An 18,043-nucleotide genomic window follows, 5' to 3' on the forward strand; every position below is an offset into this window, starting at 1 on the left:
GAATTAGAACGAACTCAATGAATATATTACCTATTTGCATTTTGCTTGCTCTAAAGAACCACACTATAATATAAAACCCACACTCTTCAGGATAGATGAAATAAGTTGTCCTAGTTAAAACTGTGTATATAATGAACCAGGTGTCTTGACATGCCTCTTTCTGTACACCTGTCTTTTACTGGCGTATGAAAAGAAAATTGTACTACAATCAAGCAAACAACTTGACCAGGCGGCGATGCACCCTTCTCTAGCCGACGTTCACATCAGCAAGCATGCCGGAACTATTACAAGGAAAGGCAGGCCGATTAATTGCTAAGCTGTTCCGTCCATGGTTCACACTTCACACCTGGGCTGCCTGTTCATCATCACGCGTTTGATGTTCACTGCAAATTAGGTAGTTCATGCAAATGCTTCCATGCCTTCGTTTGATCGCTGCAATGACCCTCCTATATAAGAGGGTAACAGTATTCACATGAGAACTCATGTGTACCGCTGTAACATCACGAGGTGTGACAGCCATGACGAGATCATGCTTCCTGATAGTGCTCCTGCTCGCCGTTGCCATGGGTGGTAGCAAGCTCTCGCTCGCCGCCGGCGAGAGCGGCGGTGGCGGCATCCCGACCACCCTCGGCCGCGAGCTCAGGGAGCTCATCTCCAAGGCCAGCGACTTCCTCGGCGCGGCGCCGCGCCGGGCCGGAGCGGACGGGTGGCACGCCGCCGCGGCCACCGGCGACGGCGCCGACGCGATCAGGGCGTCCCTGAGGAGCACGGCGAGGGGGAGGCCGGCGAGGAAGTCCGCCGCGAACTGCATCCCCGCCGACATGTGCCGGAAGAAGAAGGTGCTGTGCGGCAAGAGGTGCTACAGGTCGAGCTCCAGTAGCAGCCTCAGCCACATCCCGTCCACCAAGTGCGTTGTCAAGTGCAAGAAATGCGTGCCCACCTGCTAGATTTTCCTCCCTTGTACCGAGATTCCATTCCGCGGGTTGCCCCGGGGCCTCACCTCACGATCGATACCCATTCCTGTTCCTCGTCGTGATGTTAACTCTCCACAATTTACTTTCCTATATATATAGATTCAGTTGAATAAGCAGGCAAGTCTCATGCACGAGGTAGATAGGCAGGAGTTATAGAATTTGCTAAGTCGGATATAATTTTTCGCCCTCGTACTATGTTTCTTCCACGTGAATGATCGATGAACTGCACGAGCTACTACTATACCAGTACTTTTAGTACTACCCCTATATGTACTGATCCGTCATCCGTGTACTTAATGGTAGTAGTGCAGTTGTAGGGGATCGATGGCACTTTCAGGTTTTTGACGATAGACGAGAGACACCATCCAACAAACTACTGTTAATCTCTACGTACAGAATCATCACGTATGTGGCTTGGATGGTGAACTTCACCGCAACTATATAGGAGTAAGTACGCCAGTTTGGACCTAACATCATCATATCACATCCTAGATAGGTGGTACTATTAAGCTAGCTAGTATGCATAGCTATCTAGTATCTACAAGTGAACAGTACCGATACTACGTAACATTTGACGTCCTATTACAAGGGCTCTCTCAATACCGATCACTGTTACAGTCGTTGTACTGCATTGAGTAGCGCCGCGTGTGGTTTGCAGTTGAGGAATTGACACCCTGAATGGCATATACGCCGAACGGTTACAGGTGCGCTACATGTACAGTGACAGATCGACAGAGAACCTTCCCCTCCCACGCGGAAATCTCCCCGTTCCCATCCGTGATCCAACCGTGTCCTCACCGCGCGCGCGTCGGAGAAATCCCCACACGGATCGGCGTGGCAGCGGCTACACTGTACTTGCACCGCGCGCTGCGTGCTGGGCGGCGGCCTCGACCGACGCACGCACGGCAGCGCGCGTCGCCGTCACCGCGGTTGAGAGTATATGGCTTTTCCGGTCAGGTGAGACCTAGAGGGATGGGAGGCGGGTGGGGCGCGCGGGGACGGAAACGGATTACGGATCGGAACGAGATAGTAGTAATGATAAAAGCGCGCGGTTGGAGCTGCACGCGGCGCGACCTCATTACGGCCAGAATCGGACGTCCAACGGCGTAGCGTACGTGCGTAAGTTAGCCGGGCGGTTTGCCCGACTGATCGAATCGCGCGCGCGCGCGCGAGTGCCCCGACGAGCAACGCTACTGGATGGCGGCTCTGCCTCTACCTGCCCGCTGCCTCCCAACGCCTCGTTGACTACTACTCTGCCTCTCCCGCGCCGAAGCGGACAGCTTTGACGTTTGACCGTCGACTCCTCTATCTCGTTGGGGAGATGGTAGGTGAGACGCGCGCCACAGTGTCAGTACTACGTATTACCAGATGGGCTAGTAGCGCTCGCCGCCCAGCCGCGCAGGTATGGTGCTGACCGCGACTCGATCGCTCGCTAGCTAGCTCGATCTCGCGGCGCCGACGCCGACGAGCAACTGGACTCCATTGATCTGGAAGCGGACACGCCCACGAGCCCCGGTGATGACGCCTAAAGTTGCCATGTATATGGGCGCGTACGTCACCGCAAAAGTCGAAGCAAATTTGGCTAGCTAGCTACTAGCGGCAATACGCTAGGGTGCTTCTTCCAGTTCGGTCCTAGGTATATGCATGATGGATCGATCATGGACTAATTATCGTCTTGCACCGCGATGGAGGGAAATACCGCTGGCCTGTGACTATGCGGTGATGGTGGTCCAGAAAGAGAATTTCGAAATGTAAGACGGGGCGAGGGTCGAGATTAAATGAAGGGAATCAGCAACCGAGAATTATTATCGGGATGAAGGGAGAGTAGTAGAGGAGGAGAGGGAGGGAGAGAAAGAAGGCTGGCTTGGCTGGGCTGGCCGGGCAGGCAATAAAAGTACGACACCAACGTCTACCAGTACCCTATTAATGCACCTGCTCGCTGCTGCCGGATCTCGTCTCGTCATGTGCTCTGTGTGCGTGTGTGGACATGGTATCACACGCCGTAACGTGTTGCTGCTTCGCCAGCCAGCCCCTAATTAAATTGACTAGTGCTCTTTTAATTCCCTCCCATCTACAACAACATGTAGTTGTGGTGGTGTGGAGTGTATTATTTTTGCCACTGGAGACGTCATGTAAAACCATGCACTGTTTTTGTTCTACCCGTGTACGTACGACCTGTGAATTGGCATTGCGCGGCATATACGTGTGCATGTATTATTTGTTATTGGATATTTTTGTTAATAAAAAAATAATTAATCTAGATAAAATAAATTGATACCATCATCGAGGGTTGTAAGAATGTGTTAGTCTAGCTAGGAAGAGTCAAAATGTTTAAGGACTTTCACGCACAGCTATTATTATAGTACAACTTACAATTTGATCGGTAATTGATCACTTATAATCGAAGTACATATTATACCCCTATTTTGAATGATGATCAAAATTGATCAGAAACTGTGACGCATGTCATCGTCTCTCGCAGGCGCACAAATAAGATCCAGCGACTGCACCGGCACCATCGAGCATAAATTAGACTGGATCAAGTCTCAACCATGAAATTATTTAAAACCCTTTCTAACTTTCATAAAATTTTTAATTCGTCCATTCGTTGCTAGTATATAGTGACAGTATATTGTACTTATGGGTTCTCTAATTATTTGATGCTAGCACGCTCTGTAGATATTTTATCTGTACAGAATACTGATCACGGGATGTTACATTAAACTACCTGGGATTAATGATGAAAATTACACCTTATAATCCAACAAAACTAGTACTGTACGTACCAACAGTATTTTCCATTTCTAAGACACGACACTTCGTCGAAAAAAAAAAACTGTGTTCCATACTTGGGTACCACACGTTGCATGTAGAACAGGAGTGGTGACTAGTGATCGATTCGAGTAGGAGTAAGGGCTCATCTGCCTGCCAGCCAAAGCCTAAAAGAAGACATTTTGGTTGGCGGTTTGTTAAGTAGTGGCCCTCCCATGGTTGCTCTCTCTGATTGCTCCATCCATCCATTAACTTCCCTTCTTTATTATGCTTGCATGCTTTTCACCTTTATAACTCCTCCCTTGCTGCCTCTCCCCTCTAGCAAAACAGCCATTGCATCTCTCTCTCTCTCTCTCTCTCTCTCTCTCTCGTGTTCGTGTTCGCTTGCCATCGCGTCGTCGCTCACAGCTAGCTAGCTGATCGGTCGCTGCGAGCTAGAGCGCGCCATGAGAGCGGGAGGAGGAGGAGGAGGGGACACGAGGAGGACGGCGGCCGGGCAGGCCATGGTGGAGCTGCAGGCGAACGCGTCGTCGGCGGGCGGCGGGATGGTGGTGGGGCTGAGCCCGCTGAGCGAGACGCTGTGGCGGGACAGCAAGGCGATGCCCGGGGCGGCGGCGGCGCTCATCGGCGACGTGTCGGCGAGGCTGACGTGGAAGGACCTCTCGGTCACCGTGGCGCTCGGCCCCGGCAAGACGCAGACCGTGCTCGACGAGCTCACCGGCTACGCCGAGCCGGGCTCGCTCACCGCCCTCATGGGGCCCTCCGGCTCCGGCAAGTCCACCCTCCTCGACGCCCTCGCCGGCCGCCTCGCCGCCAACGCCTTCCTCTCCGGCAACGTCCTCCTCAACGGCCGCAAGGCCAAGCTCTCCTTCGGCGCCGCGGTACGCATACAAAAATCATATACTCATGTAGTACTCCATACCTAGCTTCTTGCTTCACTTGTTTTATCCAACAAAATCTCCATTTCTAGGAATCAAAATTGTCTCGTACCACAGCCCTTGCTATACTTTACTGTCTCCTTAGCTAGATAAGTTCAGTCATCATCCATAATAAGTATCCATCCCGTTTCAGCATTAATAGTCAAGCTAACTAACGAACTAGCTAGCCCTAGCCTGTGTTGATGGCGCCATGTGCATAAACACACAGTCACACTCCCATCAAGTGGCGTTTTACGAGTAGGCGACCACGGTCCGATCGACCGGCTAATTATCGTCGCCATCAAAACATACTGGACAAACGCAACGCGTACCTACGTCCGCTCGTTGATCCAGCGGGTTGCAGGGCTTAATTACTTTTGTCATCTGCCATGTCCCCGATGGCGAAAGGCTGTAAATATAACCCCCCAACGAAGCATAAGTGCACATAACGTGTACTGCTGCTTGTTAGGTGCAGCAATCAATTCGATCTGTTTTCTCTCTTCGATCTCTGATTCCATTCATTTGGGGCGTAGTACGCGAGATTTTTTTTTCTCTTTTCTCTTTTTTTTATAAGAGATGGAGAACTAGTGGGAGTAGTTTCGAAAGACGAGATTTAGAGGTTGTGGTGCGGCGACCTACATAGCATAAATACAGACAGTTGGATATACTTGGATTTGTTCGTGATCGAACCTGTGGGGAATTTATGGTGACATGAACCATTCAGCTGCAGTGACCGCGTGGTTTGTCCTACCAACGATTATACTACAGGAGTAATGGAAGGAAGGAGGGGGACTTTTCTGCATACAAAAAAAATAGTATTACAAATCTGATGGTTTATCCTCATAGAGCGAGACAACTTGGGCCGTTTAATTTGCTGGTCGTTTTCAAATTTCAATGCCTTAATAACTGACCAAACCTGTAGGCTCAAAGCTGTAACCAAGCTCGCCCAGCATGAAAAAAAAGTATCAGCTCATTTCTGAATCTACGTTTTTCTTTTCAGGCGGGTCTTTTAATTTACAGTGTACACACCATTATTACATGTACCAAAACTACGGCGCCGTTTTGTACCGTCACATTTACGTATTATATACTCATTTAAATGACTCTACTAGCGGTGCCATCTCATCACTGCTCTTTAAAGTTATTATTACAAATTGTCCTCAGATATTTTCTAATATATATACTCCAATATTTAGTTTCCAAAAAGTGAATACCAATAACCAAACAAGCAGGGCCGGCCCTGAGACAGTGCGGACGGTGCGACTGCACTGGGCCTCTAAAAATTAGGGGCCTCCAAAAAATGTATACTATGGTATCAGATCTGATAGGGTTAGAGGAAAGATAGAAAACCGATCGGCGATCGAGCATATCGTGACTTCTTGATTGTATTTTAAACTGATTAGTGTGAAATTCATTAATGACAATGAGTTTTTAAATATTATCTTGTATTTTTATGGTGAATGGGGGCCTTCATTTTTTTTCCGTACCGGGCCACTGAAAAGTCAGGGCCGGCCCTGCAAACAAGCGAGAACCTATTCGAAAAAAAATATTTATCTATGACATATGATAAGTGTATTTTCATTTATCTATAGCAAAGCAAGTGCATTTAGCGGTGAAACACGAGGTTTACGGAGGGTTTTTTTTTAGGCGTACGTGACGCAGGACGACAACTTGATCGGGACGCTGACGGTGCGGGAGACGATCGGGTACTCGGCGATGCTGCGGCTGCCGGACAAGATGCCCCGGGAGGACAAGCGCGCCCTGGTGGAGGGCACCATCGTGGAGATGGGCCTCCAGGACTGCGCCGACACCGTCATCGGCAACTGGCACCTCCGCGGCGTCAGCGGCGGCGAGAAGCGCCGCGTCAGCATCGCCCTCGAGCTCCTCATGCGCCCCCGCCTCCTCTTCCTCGACGAGCCCACCAGCGGCCTCGACAGGTACGCGTCCTCCCTGCATCCAGTCACAGCTGAGCTGACTGATGGTGTGCGCTGGACTGACCGCGGCGATGTGATGCCGGCTTGATCATGCGCGCAGCTCGTCGGCGTTCTTCGTGACGCAGACGCTCCGGGGGCTGGCCAGGGACGGGAGGACGGTGATCGCCTCCATCCACCAGCCCAGCAGCGAGGTGTTCGAGCTCTTCGACATGCTCTTCCTCCTCTCCAGCGGCAAAACCGTCTACTTCGGCCAAGCATCGCAGGCATGCGAGGTAAGTCATCTCACCAGTCACCAGATTCAGAAAGCAACCAGTATATATATATATCTGTCACCACTATCATTCGCCATGGTTTCTAACGTGACCATCTTGTGCTCGTGCTTGCAGTTCTTCGCCCAGACCGGCTTCCCGTGCCCGCCACTGAGAAATCCATCGGATCATTTCCTGAGATGCGTCAACTCCGACTTCGACAAGGTGAAGGCCACCCTGAAAGGTTCCATGAAGGCAAGGGTAAGAAGAGATCAAGACACACCAATGTTCATAGCTGATCTGCTCAAACTTGTTCGTGTCACGATGCACTTAAAATGATCTAATTTTTGGGCATTCTCATTGAAGATCGAGAGGTCGGACGATCCTCTGGACAGGATGACCACATCTGAAGCCATCAGAAAGTTGGTTGCATCCTACAGCAGGTCCCAGTACTACTACGCTGCAAGGGAGAGAGTTAATGACATCTCACGACTGGTACGTGTTCTTGGCGACCCTAATACAGCAGCGCGTATTGATATCACTCTTTTTCCTCTCTGTTTTTTTTTTCTTGCGCCCCCACGTATAGTTAAGACTGCATCCAGGACAGGCAATAACAGGATGAACACTAACACACCCATGTTATTCGTTGCAGAAAGGAACTGTGCTGGATTCAGGAGGAAGCCAGGCTAGCTTCTTGATGCAGGCAGGCACACTGACCAAGCGCTCCTTCATCAACATGTCAAGGGACTTCGGGTATTACTGGCTGAGGCTCCTCATCTATCTCCTCGTGACCGTCTGCATTGGCACCATCTACTATGACGTCGGCACCAAGTACACATCCATCCTGGTAAGAAATGAAGGAACTGATAAGCGATTCTTATGACTGGAATGCTGTAATAGAAGTTTATATTAAAAAAAACATAGTCAGATGAGTAATCTGTCATGAATCCATTAATTGGCTGGTTCTGATGTGTTTTGGTTTACACTCTGAACAGGCTAGGGCTGCCTGTACCGCATTCGTCTTCGGATTCGTCACTTTCATGTCAATTGGAGGGTTCCCTTCATTTGTTGAAGAAATGAAGGTGAATTCCAAGCAAACGGTTTCATCTGGATGCTAGAATTACCATGCCAAATTTGCTCAGTTTTCCCTTGTTCATTGACAGGTTTTCCAAAGGGAGCGGCTGAATGGGCATTACGGTGTCGCGGCTTTTGTCATCAGCAACACAATCTCGGCGCTGCCATTCTTGGTCCTGATATGCTTCTTGTCAGGGACCATATGCTACTTCATGGTGCGCCTTCACCCAGGTTTCTCCCACTACATCTTCTTCGTTCTCAACCTCTACGCCAGCGTCACTGTGGTTGAGAGCTTGATGATGGCCATTGCAAGTGTCATCCCTAATTTCCTCATGGGGATCATTATAGGAGCTGGGATTCAGGTACATCTTTATGCTTCTTTCATAAGCTTTCTTAACCTATATCTCTTGGTTTATTGTTGAAGTAATGGATGTTCATTTAGGTCTATCTTTAAAGTACTATCATGTTAACAATCATATTAATTAGGACCAAATGTATTAAATATAGTGCTATAGAAAGATTGGATCGAAACACCGAACTCGGTTGTTCCCGTCTGGTACAGTTCTTAAGTCTGTTTTTTTTTCCATGGCATTGTCCCAGAGGATCATGTGGCATTTAAGATATGTTCATGAATGAGAGCTTACAAAACTTTGAAAGGTTCTAATATAATCTGATATGAGTCAAATAAACCAGCAAGCTTGACAAAGAAATAAATGCTGGACAGCACAACTTTACCGTACGCTACCCAGCATTACTGTACACTACTCCCATCCCAGTTTAAAGACAGCTTGAGGTCGTTCAAGATCTTATTCCTATGTTTTGTTCTTCTAACTGCTGATCCTATCCTTTAGTGGCCGCATTACATTGCTGCCTTACAAAGGAAACGCTTTTTCTTTCAATTAAAATTTCAGAACTTCATAACTCAGTAAACATAACTCGTCTTACTTTTTTTTTCCTAGGGAATATTTATGCTTGTCTCTGGATACTTTAGACTTCCTTACGACATTCCGAAGCCTGTTTGGAGATACCCCATGCAGTACATCAGCTTCCATTACTGGGCGCTGCAGGTAAATTAAATCCCACTCTTTGACAGGGGAAACACACTAAATTTTTATCTTGAAGAAAATTTGACACCAAACTTTTATCAACCTGACAGGGGCAATGCCAGAATGACATGGATGGTCTCGTATTTGACAACCAGTACCCAGACCAACCGAAGATCCCTGGAGACTTCATTCTGAAGTACATATTCCAGATCAACGTGCACCGGTCAAAGTGGATTGATCTCTCAGTAATTTTCAGCATGATCTTCATCTACCGCATTCTGTTCTTCCTCATGATCAAGGTAAATGAGGATGCACTGCCATGGATTCGGGGGTACATTGCAAGGAAAAGGCTTCAAAAGAAGGAACCTCTTGGCAAGACACCCTCCCTCAGAGGCTACGTTGTGGATCCAGAGCTTGGTCCTAACGAAAGCTAGAATATAAACTGTTAGCAGATATAGGCCCATTTCTTGCCGGTTCTTGGTGGAATATGTATCTAAGATCAGAGAAACTGGTATTTATACGTTTTGAAACTGAAGCTCAAGCTGATCGGAATACAGGTATATACAGACATGTAATGTGTGAAAAATGGCATCAGAGATGCAGAGTTGACACATAGCTGGTGGTTCAGAATTTACCTGTCTCTTCTTTTACAGATAATTTACAGTTCTACATTCAGTAAAAAAAATCCTTCCTCTAGAATGGCAGTACCGCAATATTAACAATGAAAGAAATGGTTGGGGCCCTAAAGGCGAAAGCACCGTTCAAAATACGCACTACACCATCACATTGATTCTGCTCGCTTGCCGAAAGATCAGTACCAAAGTTGTAACGTTTAGATAGATAAACTTGTTTCAAACAAACATTTGGCATGGAAACATGGAATATTTCAAGTTTTATTTGTATTTTGTAAAAACCAACACTTTTTTTTGTTAAATTACTGTTAGTACTGCATAAAAAAACTGTTCGTAGGATTATACGTTCCATACATGTAAGAGCGTCGAGGTGGCTAGTACAGGACGCGTGTACAGGAAGATTAATGATTCCAGTGATTTTGGTCCCTCTTATGCCAGACCAAGGACATGGGGCTCAAGAGTATACATTTGCCCCATGCAATCATTGATAAAAAAATGTTTCATTTGCTCCAAAAATGATTACTATCTTCATACACTCAAAAGGGAAGTACTGAAAATTTTGTACTCGGTTAATAAAAAACATAATTCCGTAATTATCATTTACCGTAAATCTGGTTTCCTTTTATTTTTCTATGATACTGAGATCTGGATGTTTGAAGCAGTGGGATTGTAAATAGTAGTTAGGAAATAGATCGCATGCATAGGAGACTGGCTCAACTTGGAACGAAGTGATATCACAACAACAATGAGTGGAAGCAGTTCAGTTTTGCAGGTATCGATAATAAAAATGCTATGTTCCAAAATAGCGAATTATTGCTGAGCCAACATATATTGAGTCCACAAGCAAGTCATAACACATAAGATAGTAAGATATTGAACAGAAAGGTACAGTAGCTAAGCTAATAGTATTGCATATCCTTAGATGATATCAGAAGCAAGTCAGTAATTACCACGCTGTAATATGTTTAACTGCCAGGGTCAAGGACTGGAAGCCTGCAGTAGAAGCTAATGGACTTGTCCGTCAGTCTAGTTCCTGGAATGAAATACTGGAATATCACAGTCAAGCAAGCACCACCAGGAGAAATACCTGTGCCATTAAAAAGGACAGTATTTAAGCAAAAAGTGACTCTCCAACACAAATTTGGAACTTGTCAGTAAGATTACAGAAATAGCTGGAAAGCACACCATAGAAGGTACAGTCGGGCTTAGCCAAATGACATTGTAGACTTTTAGCTAGGTGCTTCATATTCACTTGCTGTAAAAACACAGAAAGACAGAAACTTGTGAACAGCTGCATGAAAAATGGTAAAAAAAAAAAACGTGAAGCTCTTAGGAGTAATACCACTGAGAGCGCCTCCCCTCTCTCAATTGCCATATTGGTACGAGTGGAAGCACTCAAATTTTGATCACCAACAGGTGCGGTTGCTGAAATGCAGAAAATTCATATAAAAATATGGATAAGATAAGTAATTTCATTCACGTTAAAACAAAAAGGTAATTTCAACATAATGACAGCACTGCTAAAAAGACATTATTGACACTTGCTTTGGAATGTAGAGCAGCTTACCACGAACACCAAGGATACGAAGTTTCCTGAATTCTGAACCAACAGTAACAAGAGAAGTGGCAACGTGTAGATGTAAGTCACCATATTGAGTAACAGCTACTGTCAGAAGATCGCCGACATTTTTTAGACGATCGACCAAACTCTGCAACTGTGGCAGATCTGGAACCTGAACTAGAGTCTACAGAAAGAACAGAAACCAAGTATCAACATGACAACATCCATTAGGATTTAGGGCTACAATTTTTGCAAAGAAGAATAAATTTAGAGATTAGAATCATCGAAATAGAAGATACTTTTAGTTGTCTGTGATTCTTGACGTTTATATTAAATCAACATAAACCTCCCTGAGTGAATACACAATTCCCCAGGAAAACTTAGTTGGGGTGTCTAATTTAGTCTCCTTGACATGGTATTATAAAGAAGCATGACTAAGATTTCAGGACGAAAATAAAACATGAATGGCAGTTCCAGACTAGTATACTTGCTATTCTACATTTTGCTTCTGTAATACTAACTTAGTGTGTACCGCCTGTGATCGGTGATCCTGAGTCTTGTTGGCTATTTATAAATTTTCTCAAGGTACAAACAAATAATGCAGTTAGTTTCTTATGACTGAAATAAACTGGACTAGTGCTTTTGCTATAGTGAACTATGAGTATGTCACGTGAGGTTTCAAGTTTCAATTTGATAAGGCAGCCCAAGTTGAATCCAACTCATCACTAATTCCATAGTTCAAGCTTTCGAATGAGAAAAGCCTACACTAAGGGATGTACATTTGATGCCTCCATCTAAAGCCAAAATAATCCCAGCAGAGATTGTTCAGTGAAAACCTATTCAACTTTGATTAACTAGTTCCACATTTGGGCGTCCAAATCCGACTCCGAGGAAATCTATAATCTAATGAAATATCACGAGCATTTCAGTAAAATGCATCGCACCTGAGGGAGCTCTTGGGCGGAGTCGAGGGCAGCCTGCAGCCGCTCGACGTCGGAGCGTGAAAGGGGCCGCGAGATGGGCACGTCCTGCACGACAGCAGAGCGGGCTCCCTTGGTCTCGAAAGTGAGGAACGGCGAGGCAGACCGGGACCCGGCCGGCAGCTTGTTGACGAGCTTCACCTGTATCGCGGCTGAGGCGTCCCCGGCGGCCGGCGACTGGGCGTGGACGGCGAGCGCGCTGCGGAGGGCGCGGTGGAGCAGCGCGACGTCGACGGCGAAGGCCACGCGGTTGCCGTTCCGCGACGACACGCTGTACTCCCGGAAGAGGAGGTCCTTGGCGAACTGCGCGACGCACTGCGGCCCTCCGCCGTCGGGCCCCGTCCCCGTGGGTCCGAGGAGGTTGTGGAGGAGCATGGCGTGCGTGGGCGTGAGGTAGACGTGGCACAGGCGGCCCACCTTGTCCATCGCCGGCAGGAACCCTGCGGGGGCAGACAAGACGGCGCGACGCGCGTGAGGTGCTCGACGAATTGCGGGGTAGAGAGAGAGAGATTGGGATCGGCGGAGGAAAAGTCGTGCCCCCCGAGGGCCTTACGCTTGTCGAGGAGAGCGATGCCGTCGTCGGTGAAGAAGGCCTTGAACTTCATGGCTTGCCCTCCGCTACGGCGTCGGCGGGCGGCGAAGCTGCTGCTGCTGGCGGTGGGTGCGCCGCTGGAAGTTCCCCAGGGGACTTTTTGCGCGCCTGGGAGTTCGAGGGGACTTCGCGAGTGAAGGACAAGGGTTGATCCGTTGATGTGTAGCAGCAGTTCCGCAGTTCGGGTCCTTCTTTGTCACGCCTCGCTTGGGCCTAGATGTAATGGGCCGTCTTCCTTCTAGAGAGAAACATGGGCTATGGTCTCGGCCTATCGGAAATTTAGGCCCTTTGGGTCGGATGCGGCTGACATGGGCTATGGTTTTGGTCCTAATCACCCGCAGCCTTTTCCTTTCATCTTCTCCCTTCTTTACAGGCCATGGTACTTGGTACATGTCAGAGAATAAATATTGGAGGAATCATCTCCATCGAAAACGAAAATGGAGATTTCATTCTCCCCTCCAATCTCTTGCAATCCTGAGTGATTTCTGTTGGGCGCTTTACTTTGTGAGTGATTTTTGTCTATCGTTTCAGCGAGGAACACGAACCAAAGCCGCTGAAAGTACACAACGGCAAAGCAACTCGGGAAGAAAAATGATTCCAGATGGAACCACCTATGCATCTGTCGGGTGATTTTTTCTCAAAAATCATCCAGATTTTTCCTTGCCCTTAGATTTTCATCCAATAGAGTTAAAAAAAAACCGAACAGACAGCCAAAAAAGGCCAAAAATGACTGGGCCAACACACTAAAAAAACAGATAAAACATGGGCTGCAATCTGGCCCAAACAACAAATTAGAAAAATAAATCAAACAAAGAACATATCTGAGAGGCCCAAAGAAGTAAAGTCAACCCTGTCCAAAAGCATCAACTTGGCTGCCAAGAAAGCTAAAAGAAAAAGGACAAACACAAATCCAAATTAACACACCAGATCCAAAAAAGCAACACCACGCACACCATGGAGAACGAGTAGGAGAGAAAGAAGAGAAAAAAGGTTGAACCAAAGCAAAATTCTTCAAATCAAAGTGAAATCACAGGGGAGAAACAGGAAATAAGGAAGAAATCCAAATTAGGTATGTTCCATAAACCTGTGCTCATCCTCAAAATTGTCTACAAATCTTAGATCATAGCACCATACGTGCCCCCATCCCATATGCATAAGGAGTGTTTTGAACAAAATACAGGGCACAGTTCATACACTGAAAGTAAAACTTACAGTGCATTTGCACTAAAATTACATTTGTAAAAACAGTATATATGACATGTAAGTGCACTGTAAGTTTAGTACAAATGCACTGTAAAATTATCAATCAATCAAACAAGTAGACCATACAGAACAACTTCTGTTGTTTACTACCTAAAAATTGAATACATCTATTCAAACATGAACTCAGGAGTTCCAGCACCAAATACATCATATATTCCAAAACATATATGTATCAGTTGGGCAGCACAAAAAAGAAAATAAAACCACAATAGTGAGTAGTATGGTGATATGGGTTAGAGACAACTAACCTGCATGATGGCTGCTGGGTTTGGTCTTGATGCTGGATAGGATAGTTGAGATCCATGGAGTCAGAACCAAACTAAAATTAAGAGAACACAAGCATGAATTAGGACATGTTCCACAGTAAACTTCAGTTACAAACCAATTGGTATAGGGCACAATCCATATGAAAAACAAATATATGCACAAGGGATAAATAATGAAAAACAAGTTCAGAAACTAAAAAACAACCCACCAAACCAATTTCACATTCATATATGCTCAAAAGTAGAAATTTACATTGCATTTGCACTAAAATTACATTTGTAAAAACAGTACATATGGCATGTAAGTGCACTGTAATTTTAGTACAATTGCACTGTAAATTTGGGTAACATAATTTTTTGCATTATTGAAGTGTAATTGATAAAATGATGCTTGATTAGTAATCTGTCATACAGAACACCTGCATATTTCACTCCTCAATACTAGGTATTCACTCATTTAAGACAAATGGCTGGATAAAATTTTAGTGATTTCCAATTTGGAACTAGCAAAATAGATTCATAGTTCTCTATATATTTGGCTTAGAATATAGACCATAGATCACATTTAATACTCTTATATAGAACATTCAGGAATTATATAGGAGCAGTACCTTCCAATAATCCATTCAAATCAAATCTAGGATTAAAAGAATATCACTCCAAGAACATCATAGTAAACAATCTAGGGTACTCAATATCTTGGAAATGTGTGATGACTCGATCTGCCATATAAACAATCTTAGTACATGCAGAGCCCGATCCACAATATTTTAGTACTTATTTAACTAATACAACTACAAGTATATATACATTATGCAACAGTTACATCATCATTGAGAATCATTTATGCACATCAAATCTATATCTCTAGATCAGGATAGATTCATTAGATCAACATGACTAGATGATACACATGGAATACAAAAATTACTGTCCTACATAACTAAAATTACATTTGTAAATTCAGGTCATTGTGTATGTAAGTGTACTGTAATTTTTATACATTTGTTGTGTAAGTTATAATGTATTACTCTATGATGTATTGCTGTATTCTAATACATTCAATAAAATTTTGCAGAAATGAAGTCATATGCAGATCCTGTCAAAATTAGCATCAGGTAGAACAAGGAATCTGGGGAGACAAACAAGGAAAAACTACAATTAGGTATTTTCTTTTAAAAAAATCACATACTATGTTGATCTGAACATCATGTAGAAATTTAAAAAAAATATCATAGTACAACTTTGAAAAAAAATCACAGGAAAATGTTCAGCTGCAGGGTGAAGGATGCAAAATATTAAAAAATACATTAAGGGTTAAACACTACTACTTTCACACCATTGTTATCAAAACTAGAAAAGGGTTAAACACTCAAAACACATTAACATAGCACCCAATCTTAAATAGCACTATCCATGCTGCCATACATATGCAAAATCAAACACTGGAAGTAGAAATTACAGTGATTTGAAATTAAAATTAAAATTAGAAATTACAGTTGTAAAAACAATTTATATTGCGTGTAACTTCACTGTAATTTTTGTGAATAAGCTATGTAAATAAATATGTAATACTTAACATTCTAGTAAGATGGTTTCAGTGGACATGTATACTAATTTATTCCATGAATTTTGCAGGAATGAAATTTACTGAACCAGTCAAGGTTGGATCCATGGAGAAAAAAGGTATTGAAACACTACACTACTTATTCAAGTACAAAACATCTCACAATTTCAAAAACTTCAACTACATAGCCAAATATAATAATCACATATATACCACTCCTTTCACTTGCCACTCAATACCAAACACACAGAAATACAATCACATATGTGCCTAAATACAGAAATTTTAAAAATATATGCAAAACCATTCTAGGCTAACAATCATAATTTGACCTAAATATTATGGCAAAAAATTACAGTGCTTTATATCTAAAATTACATTTGAAAGTTCAGTTGATACAACATGTAATAAATCCAAAAAGTATAAAACTTACAGTGATTTATAACTAAAATTACAATTGTAAAAACAGTTTATATGACAAGTAAGTGCACTACAAATGTGGTTCAGTTTATAACTAAAATTACAACAATTTATGACTAAAATTAGATTTGTAAATTCAGTTTATTTGTCATGTAAGTACACTATAATTTTGGTATAATTGAAGTGTAACATGTATGTGTATTGTAATTTTGGTGCAACCACAATGTATTTGAAAAATATATTCATGTTTGACATAAAACATGCAAATGCCACACTGAACATATACTGCTAAAGCTCAATACATGCTAAAAAATACAAATGATTCTCAAAAGACATACCTATTTAACAAATCAGTACCTCATATACTTCATTTCTCCCATGGCACAGGTCGTGAAGCAATACAAGAAGGAGAAACAATTAGACAACAATCAGAGGAGAGCAAAAATGATGCAATGCAGATTGAAGGAAGCAAAAGAAACATCAACATGGCTCCAGGTCAGAAAATATATTTGAATAAATTTTGCTCTAAGAATAAATAAAGGTAACTACAATTATGTTTGTTGATTCTAACATATGCTCTAATGATTTATATAAATTTTACAGGGAGGCTGGCATATGCAAGAAGTCCTAATATCTACAATTTGCAAGAGGGTGAAGGAAGCAGCAGCAAAATGCCCCATTTAGGTACTAACTAAGTTTCTAAACTACCAAGTCGACAAGCTCCAACAAAACAATTGCAACATACACTGATCTAATATTCTGATCTTTATCTTTTTCAAAATGCAGGATGCAGGAAAATACAACACGTAGGAAAAAACTTCAATTCACCAGAATTAAGCAATACCATAGGAACAATTGCATCAGAAGTTGTCAATTATGGAGGACAAATGCTATATGATCAATTCACATTGCTAAACTTAGACCCAAGACAGGTACACTAATCAAAAAGCATAGATGTAGCATATAAAACTATTTTATACATGCAGTTATAAACTAATAAACATATAACTGTGCAGGAAGGACAGTTGAGCTACACTAACCTCATACACCAAATAATTCATAGTCCAACTGTCACCATACAGCAACAAACAGTAAGCATATCAACTTACATTATATACCTGACAAAAAAAAGAGAAAATAATAAATGAATTGATATGTAAACTATGAATATGCAGGGAGGACAAGAAAGCTTTACAAGTCTACTTCGGACACCAGCATTTGATGTAAGAATAAAAAATTATGAATACTTATGTAACAATTCCCTAATTAGTCATTTAAATCAGTACTAACTACTGTTTTTTGATATTGCAGAATTCAATGATCTTAACAACCAGTAGATTTTCTCCAGAACTAGAAGAGCAGCAGGATATGACATATGAGCAACACATATCAACTACACACTGGAGCTATGAAGAATTTGATCAGATTTACAACAACAAATACATCACACCTTTTGCTGAGGTGATTTTAGCTAAAATATTGACTTCAAATTGTTTAGACTTAAGCTATTTTGCACTATTGATTAACAAGAACTTATTGTTTGGCAGAATACAACAGCAAGAATAGAAGAGCTGTATCAATCAAAAAATAGCCATTTCACTACAAAGGTAAAATAAACTTTGCAACAAAAAAACCCTATATCAGCAAGAATTATCAAGATATAAGTATAACCATCACAAAACATGCAGGACAATGAAGTGGATATGGCGACTGAAAATGATGATTATGTGGAGCTGAATTCAGATGATGAAAATGAGTAGGTATACTATCACTTATTTGAAAAACACAATACTTATT

General features: G+C 43.4%; 3 protein-coding genes across 4 annotated transcripts; 2 read left to right on the top strand and 1 right to left on the bottom strand.

The window, feature by feature from the left end:
- Positions 1-482: 482 nt before the first annotated feature.
- Positions 483-1,220, top strand: LOC136351133 (uncharacterized). Its single transcript, XM_066309355.1, has one exon. It carries the CDS (start codon positions 483-485, stop codon positions 945-947), a length of 465 nt encoding a protein of 154 aa, XP_066165452.1. The 3' UTR covers positions 948-1,220.
- Positions 1,221-4,066: 2,846 nt separating this feature from the next.
- LOC4336468 (ABC transporter G family member 11) lies at positions 4,067-9,599 on the top strand. 2 transcript variants are annotated; one of them, XM_015781497.3, is made up of 10 exons: positions 4,067-4,627; positions 6,311-6,600; positions 6,698-6,869; positions 6,984-7,106; positions 7,212-7,340; positions 7,498-7,692; positions 7,841-7,927; positions 8,009-8,281; positions 8,879-8,986; positions 9,076-9,599. In XM_015781497.3, exons 1-10 carry the CDS (start codon positions 4,193-4,195, stop codon positions 9,397-9,399), a joined length of 2,136 nt encoding a protein of 711 aa, XP_015636983.1. In that variant the 5' UTR covers positions 4,067-4,192; the 3' UTR covers positions 9,400-9,599. The 2 variants fall into 2 exon arrangements, with proteins under 2 accessions (XP_015636983.1, XP_015636982.1); XM_015781496.3 differs by having other exon boundaries at positions 6,698-7,106.
- A 793-nt stretch (positions 9,600-10,392) lies between these two features.
- LOC4336469 (uncharacterized) lies at positions 10,393-12,861 on the bottom strand. Its single transcript, XM_015781499.3, has 6 exons — positions 12,692-12,861; positions 12,103-12,578; positions 11,165-11,342; positions 10,940-11,022; positions 10,783-10,852; positions 10,393-10,684 (listed from the first exon to the last, which is right to left on the bottom strand). Exons 1-6 carry the CDS (start codon positions 12,741-12,743, stop codon positions 10,563-10,565), a joined length of 981 nt encoding a protein of 326 aa, XP_015636985.1. The 5' UTR covers positions 12,744-12,861; the 3' UTR covers positions 10,393-10,562.
- Positions 12,862-18,043: the final 5,182 nt, after the last annotated feature.

This window comes from Oryza sativa, chromosome 4 (genome assembly GCF_034140825.1).
Source record: "Oryza sativa Japonica Group chromosome 4, ASM3414082v1".
In the NCBI taxonomy this organism is placed as follows: Eukaryota; Viridiplantae; Streptophyta; class Magnoliopsida; order Poales; family Poaceae; genus Oryza; species Oryza sativa.

Bases quoted from the DNA above. Each gene is read 5' to 3' on its own strand.
- LOC4336469 (XM_015781499.3), bottom strand. From the start codon at position 12,743: ATGAAGTTCAAGGCCTTCTTCACCGACGACGGCATCGCTCTCCTCGAC. The intron at 11,343-12,102 runs GTGCGATGCATT...TTCTTTCTGTAG, and splicing joins CCGCCCAAGAGCTCCCTCAG to ACTCTAGTTCAGGTTCCAGA. The intron at 10,853-10,939 runs GTATTACTCCTA...GTGTTTTTACAG, and splicing joins GAGGGGAGGCGCTCTCAGTG to CAAGTGAATATGAAGCACCT.
- LOC4336468 (XM_015781496.3), top strand. From the start codon at position 4,193: ATGAGAGCGGGAGGAGGAGGAGGAGGGGACACGAGGAGGACGGCGGCC. The intron at 6,601-6,697 runs GTACGCGTCCTC...TCATGCGCGCAG, and splicing joins CCCACCAGCGGCCTCGACAG to CTCGTCGGCGTTCTTCGTGA. The intron at 7,693-7,840 runs GTAAGAAATGAA...CACTCTGAACAG, and splicing joins CCAAGTACACATCCATCCTG to GCTAGGGCTGCCTGTACCGC.
- LOC136351133 (XM_066309355.1), top strand. From the start codon at position 483: ATGTGTACCGCTGTAACATCACGAGGTGTGACAGCCATGACGAGATCA.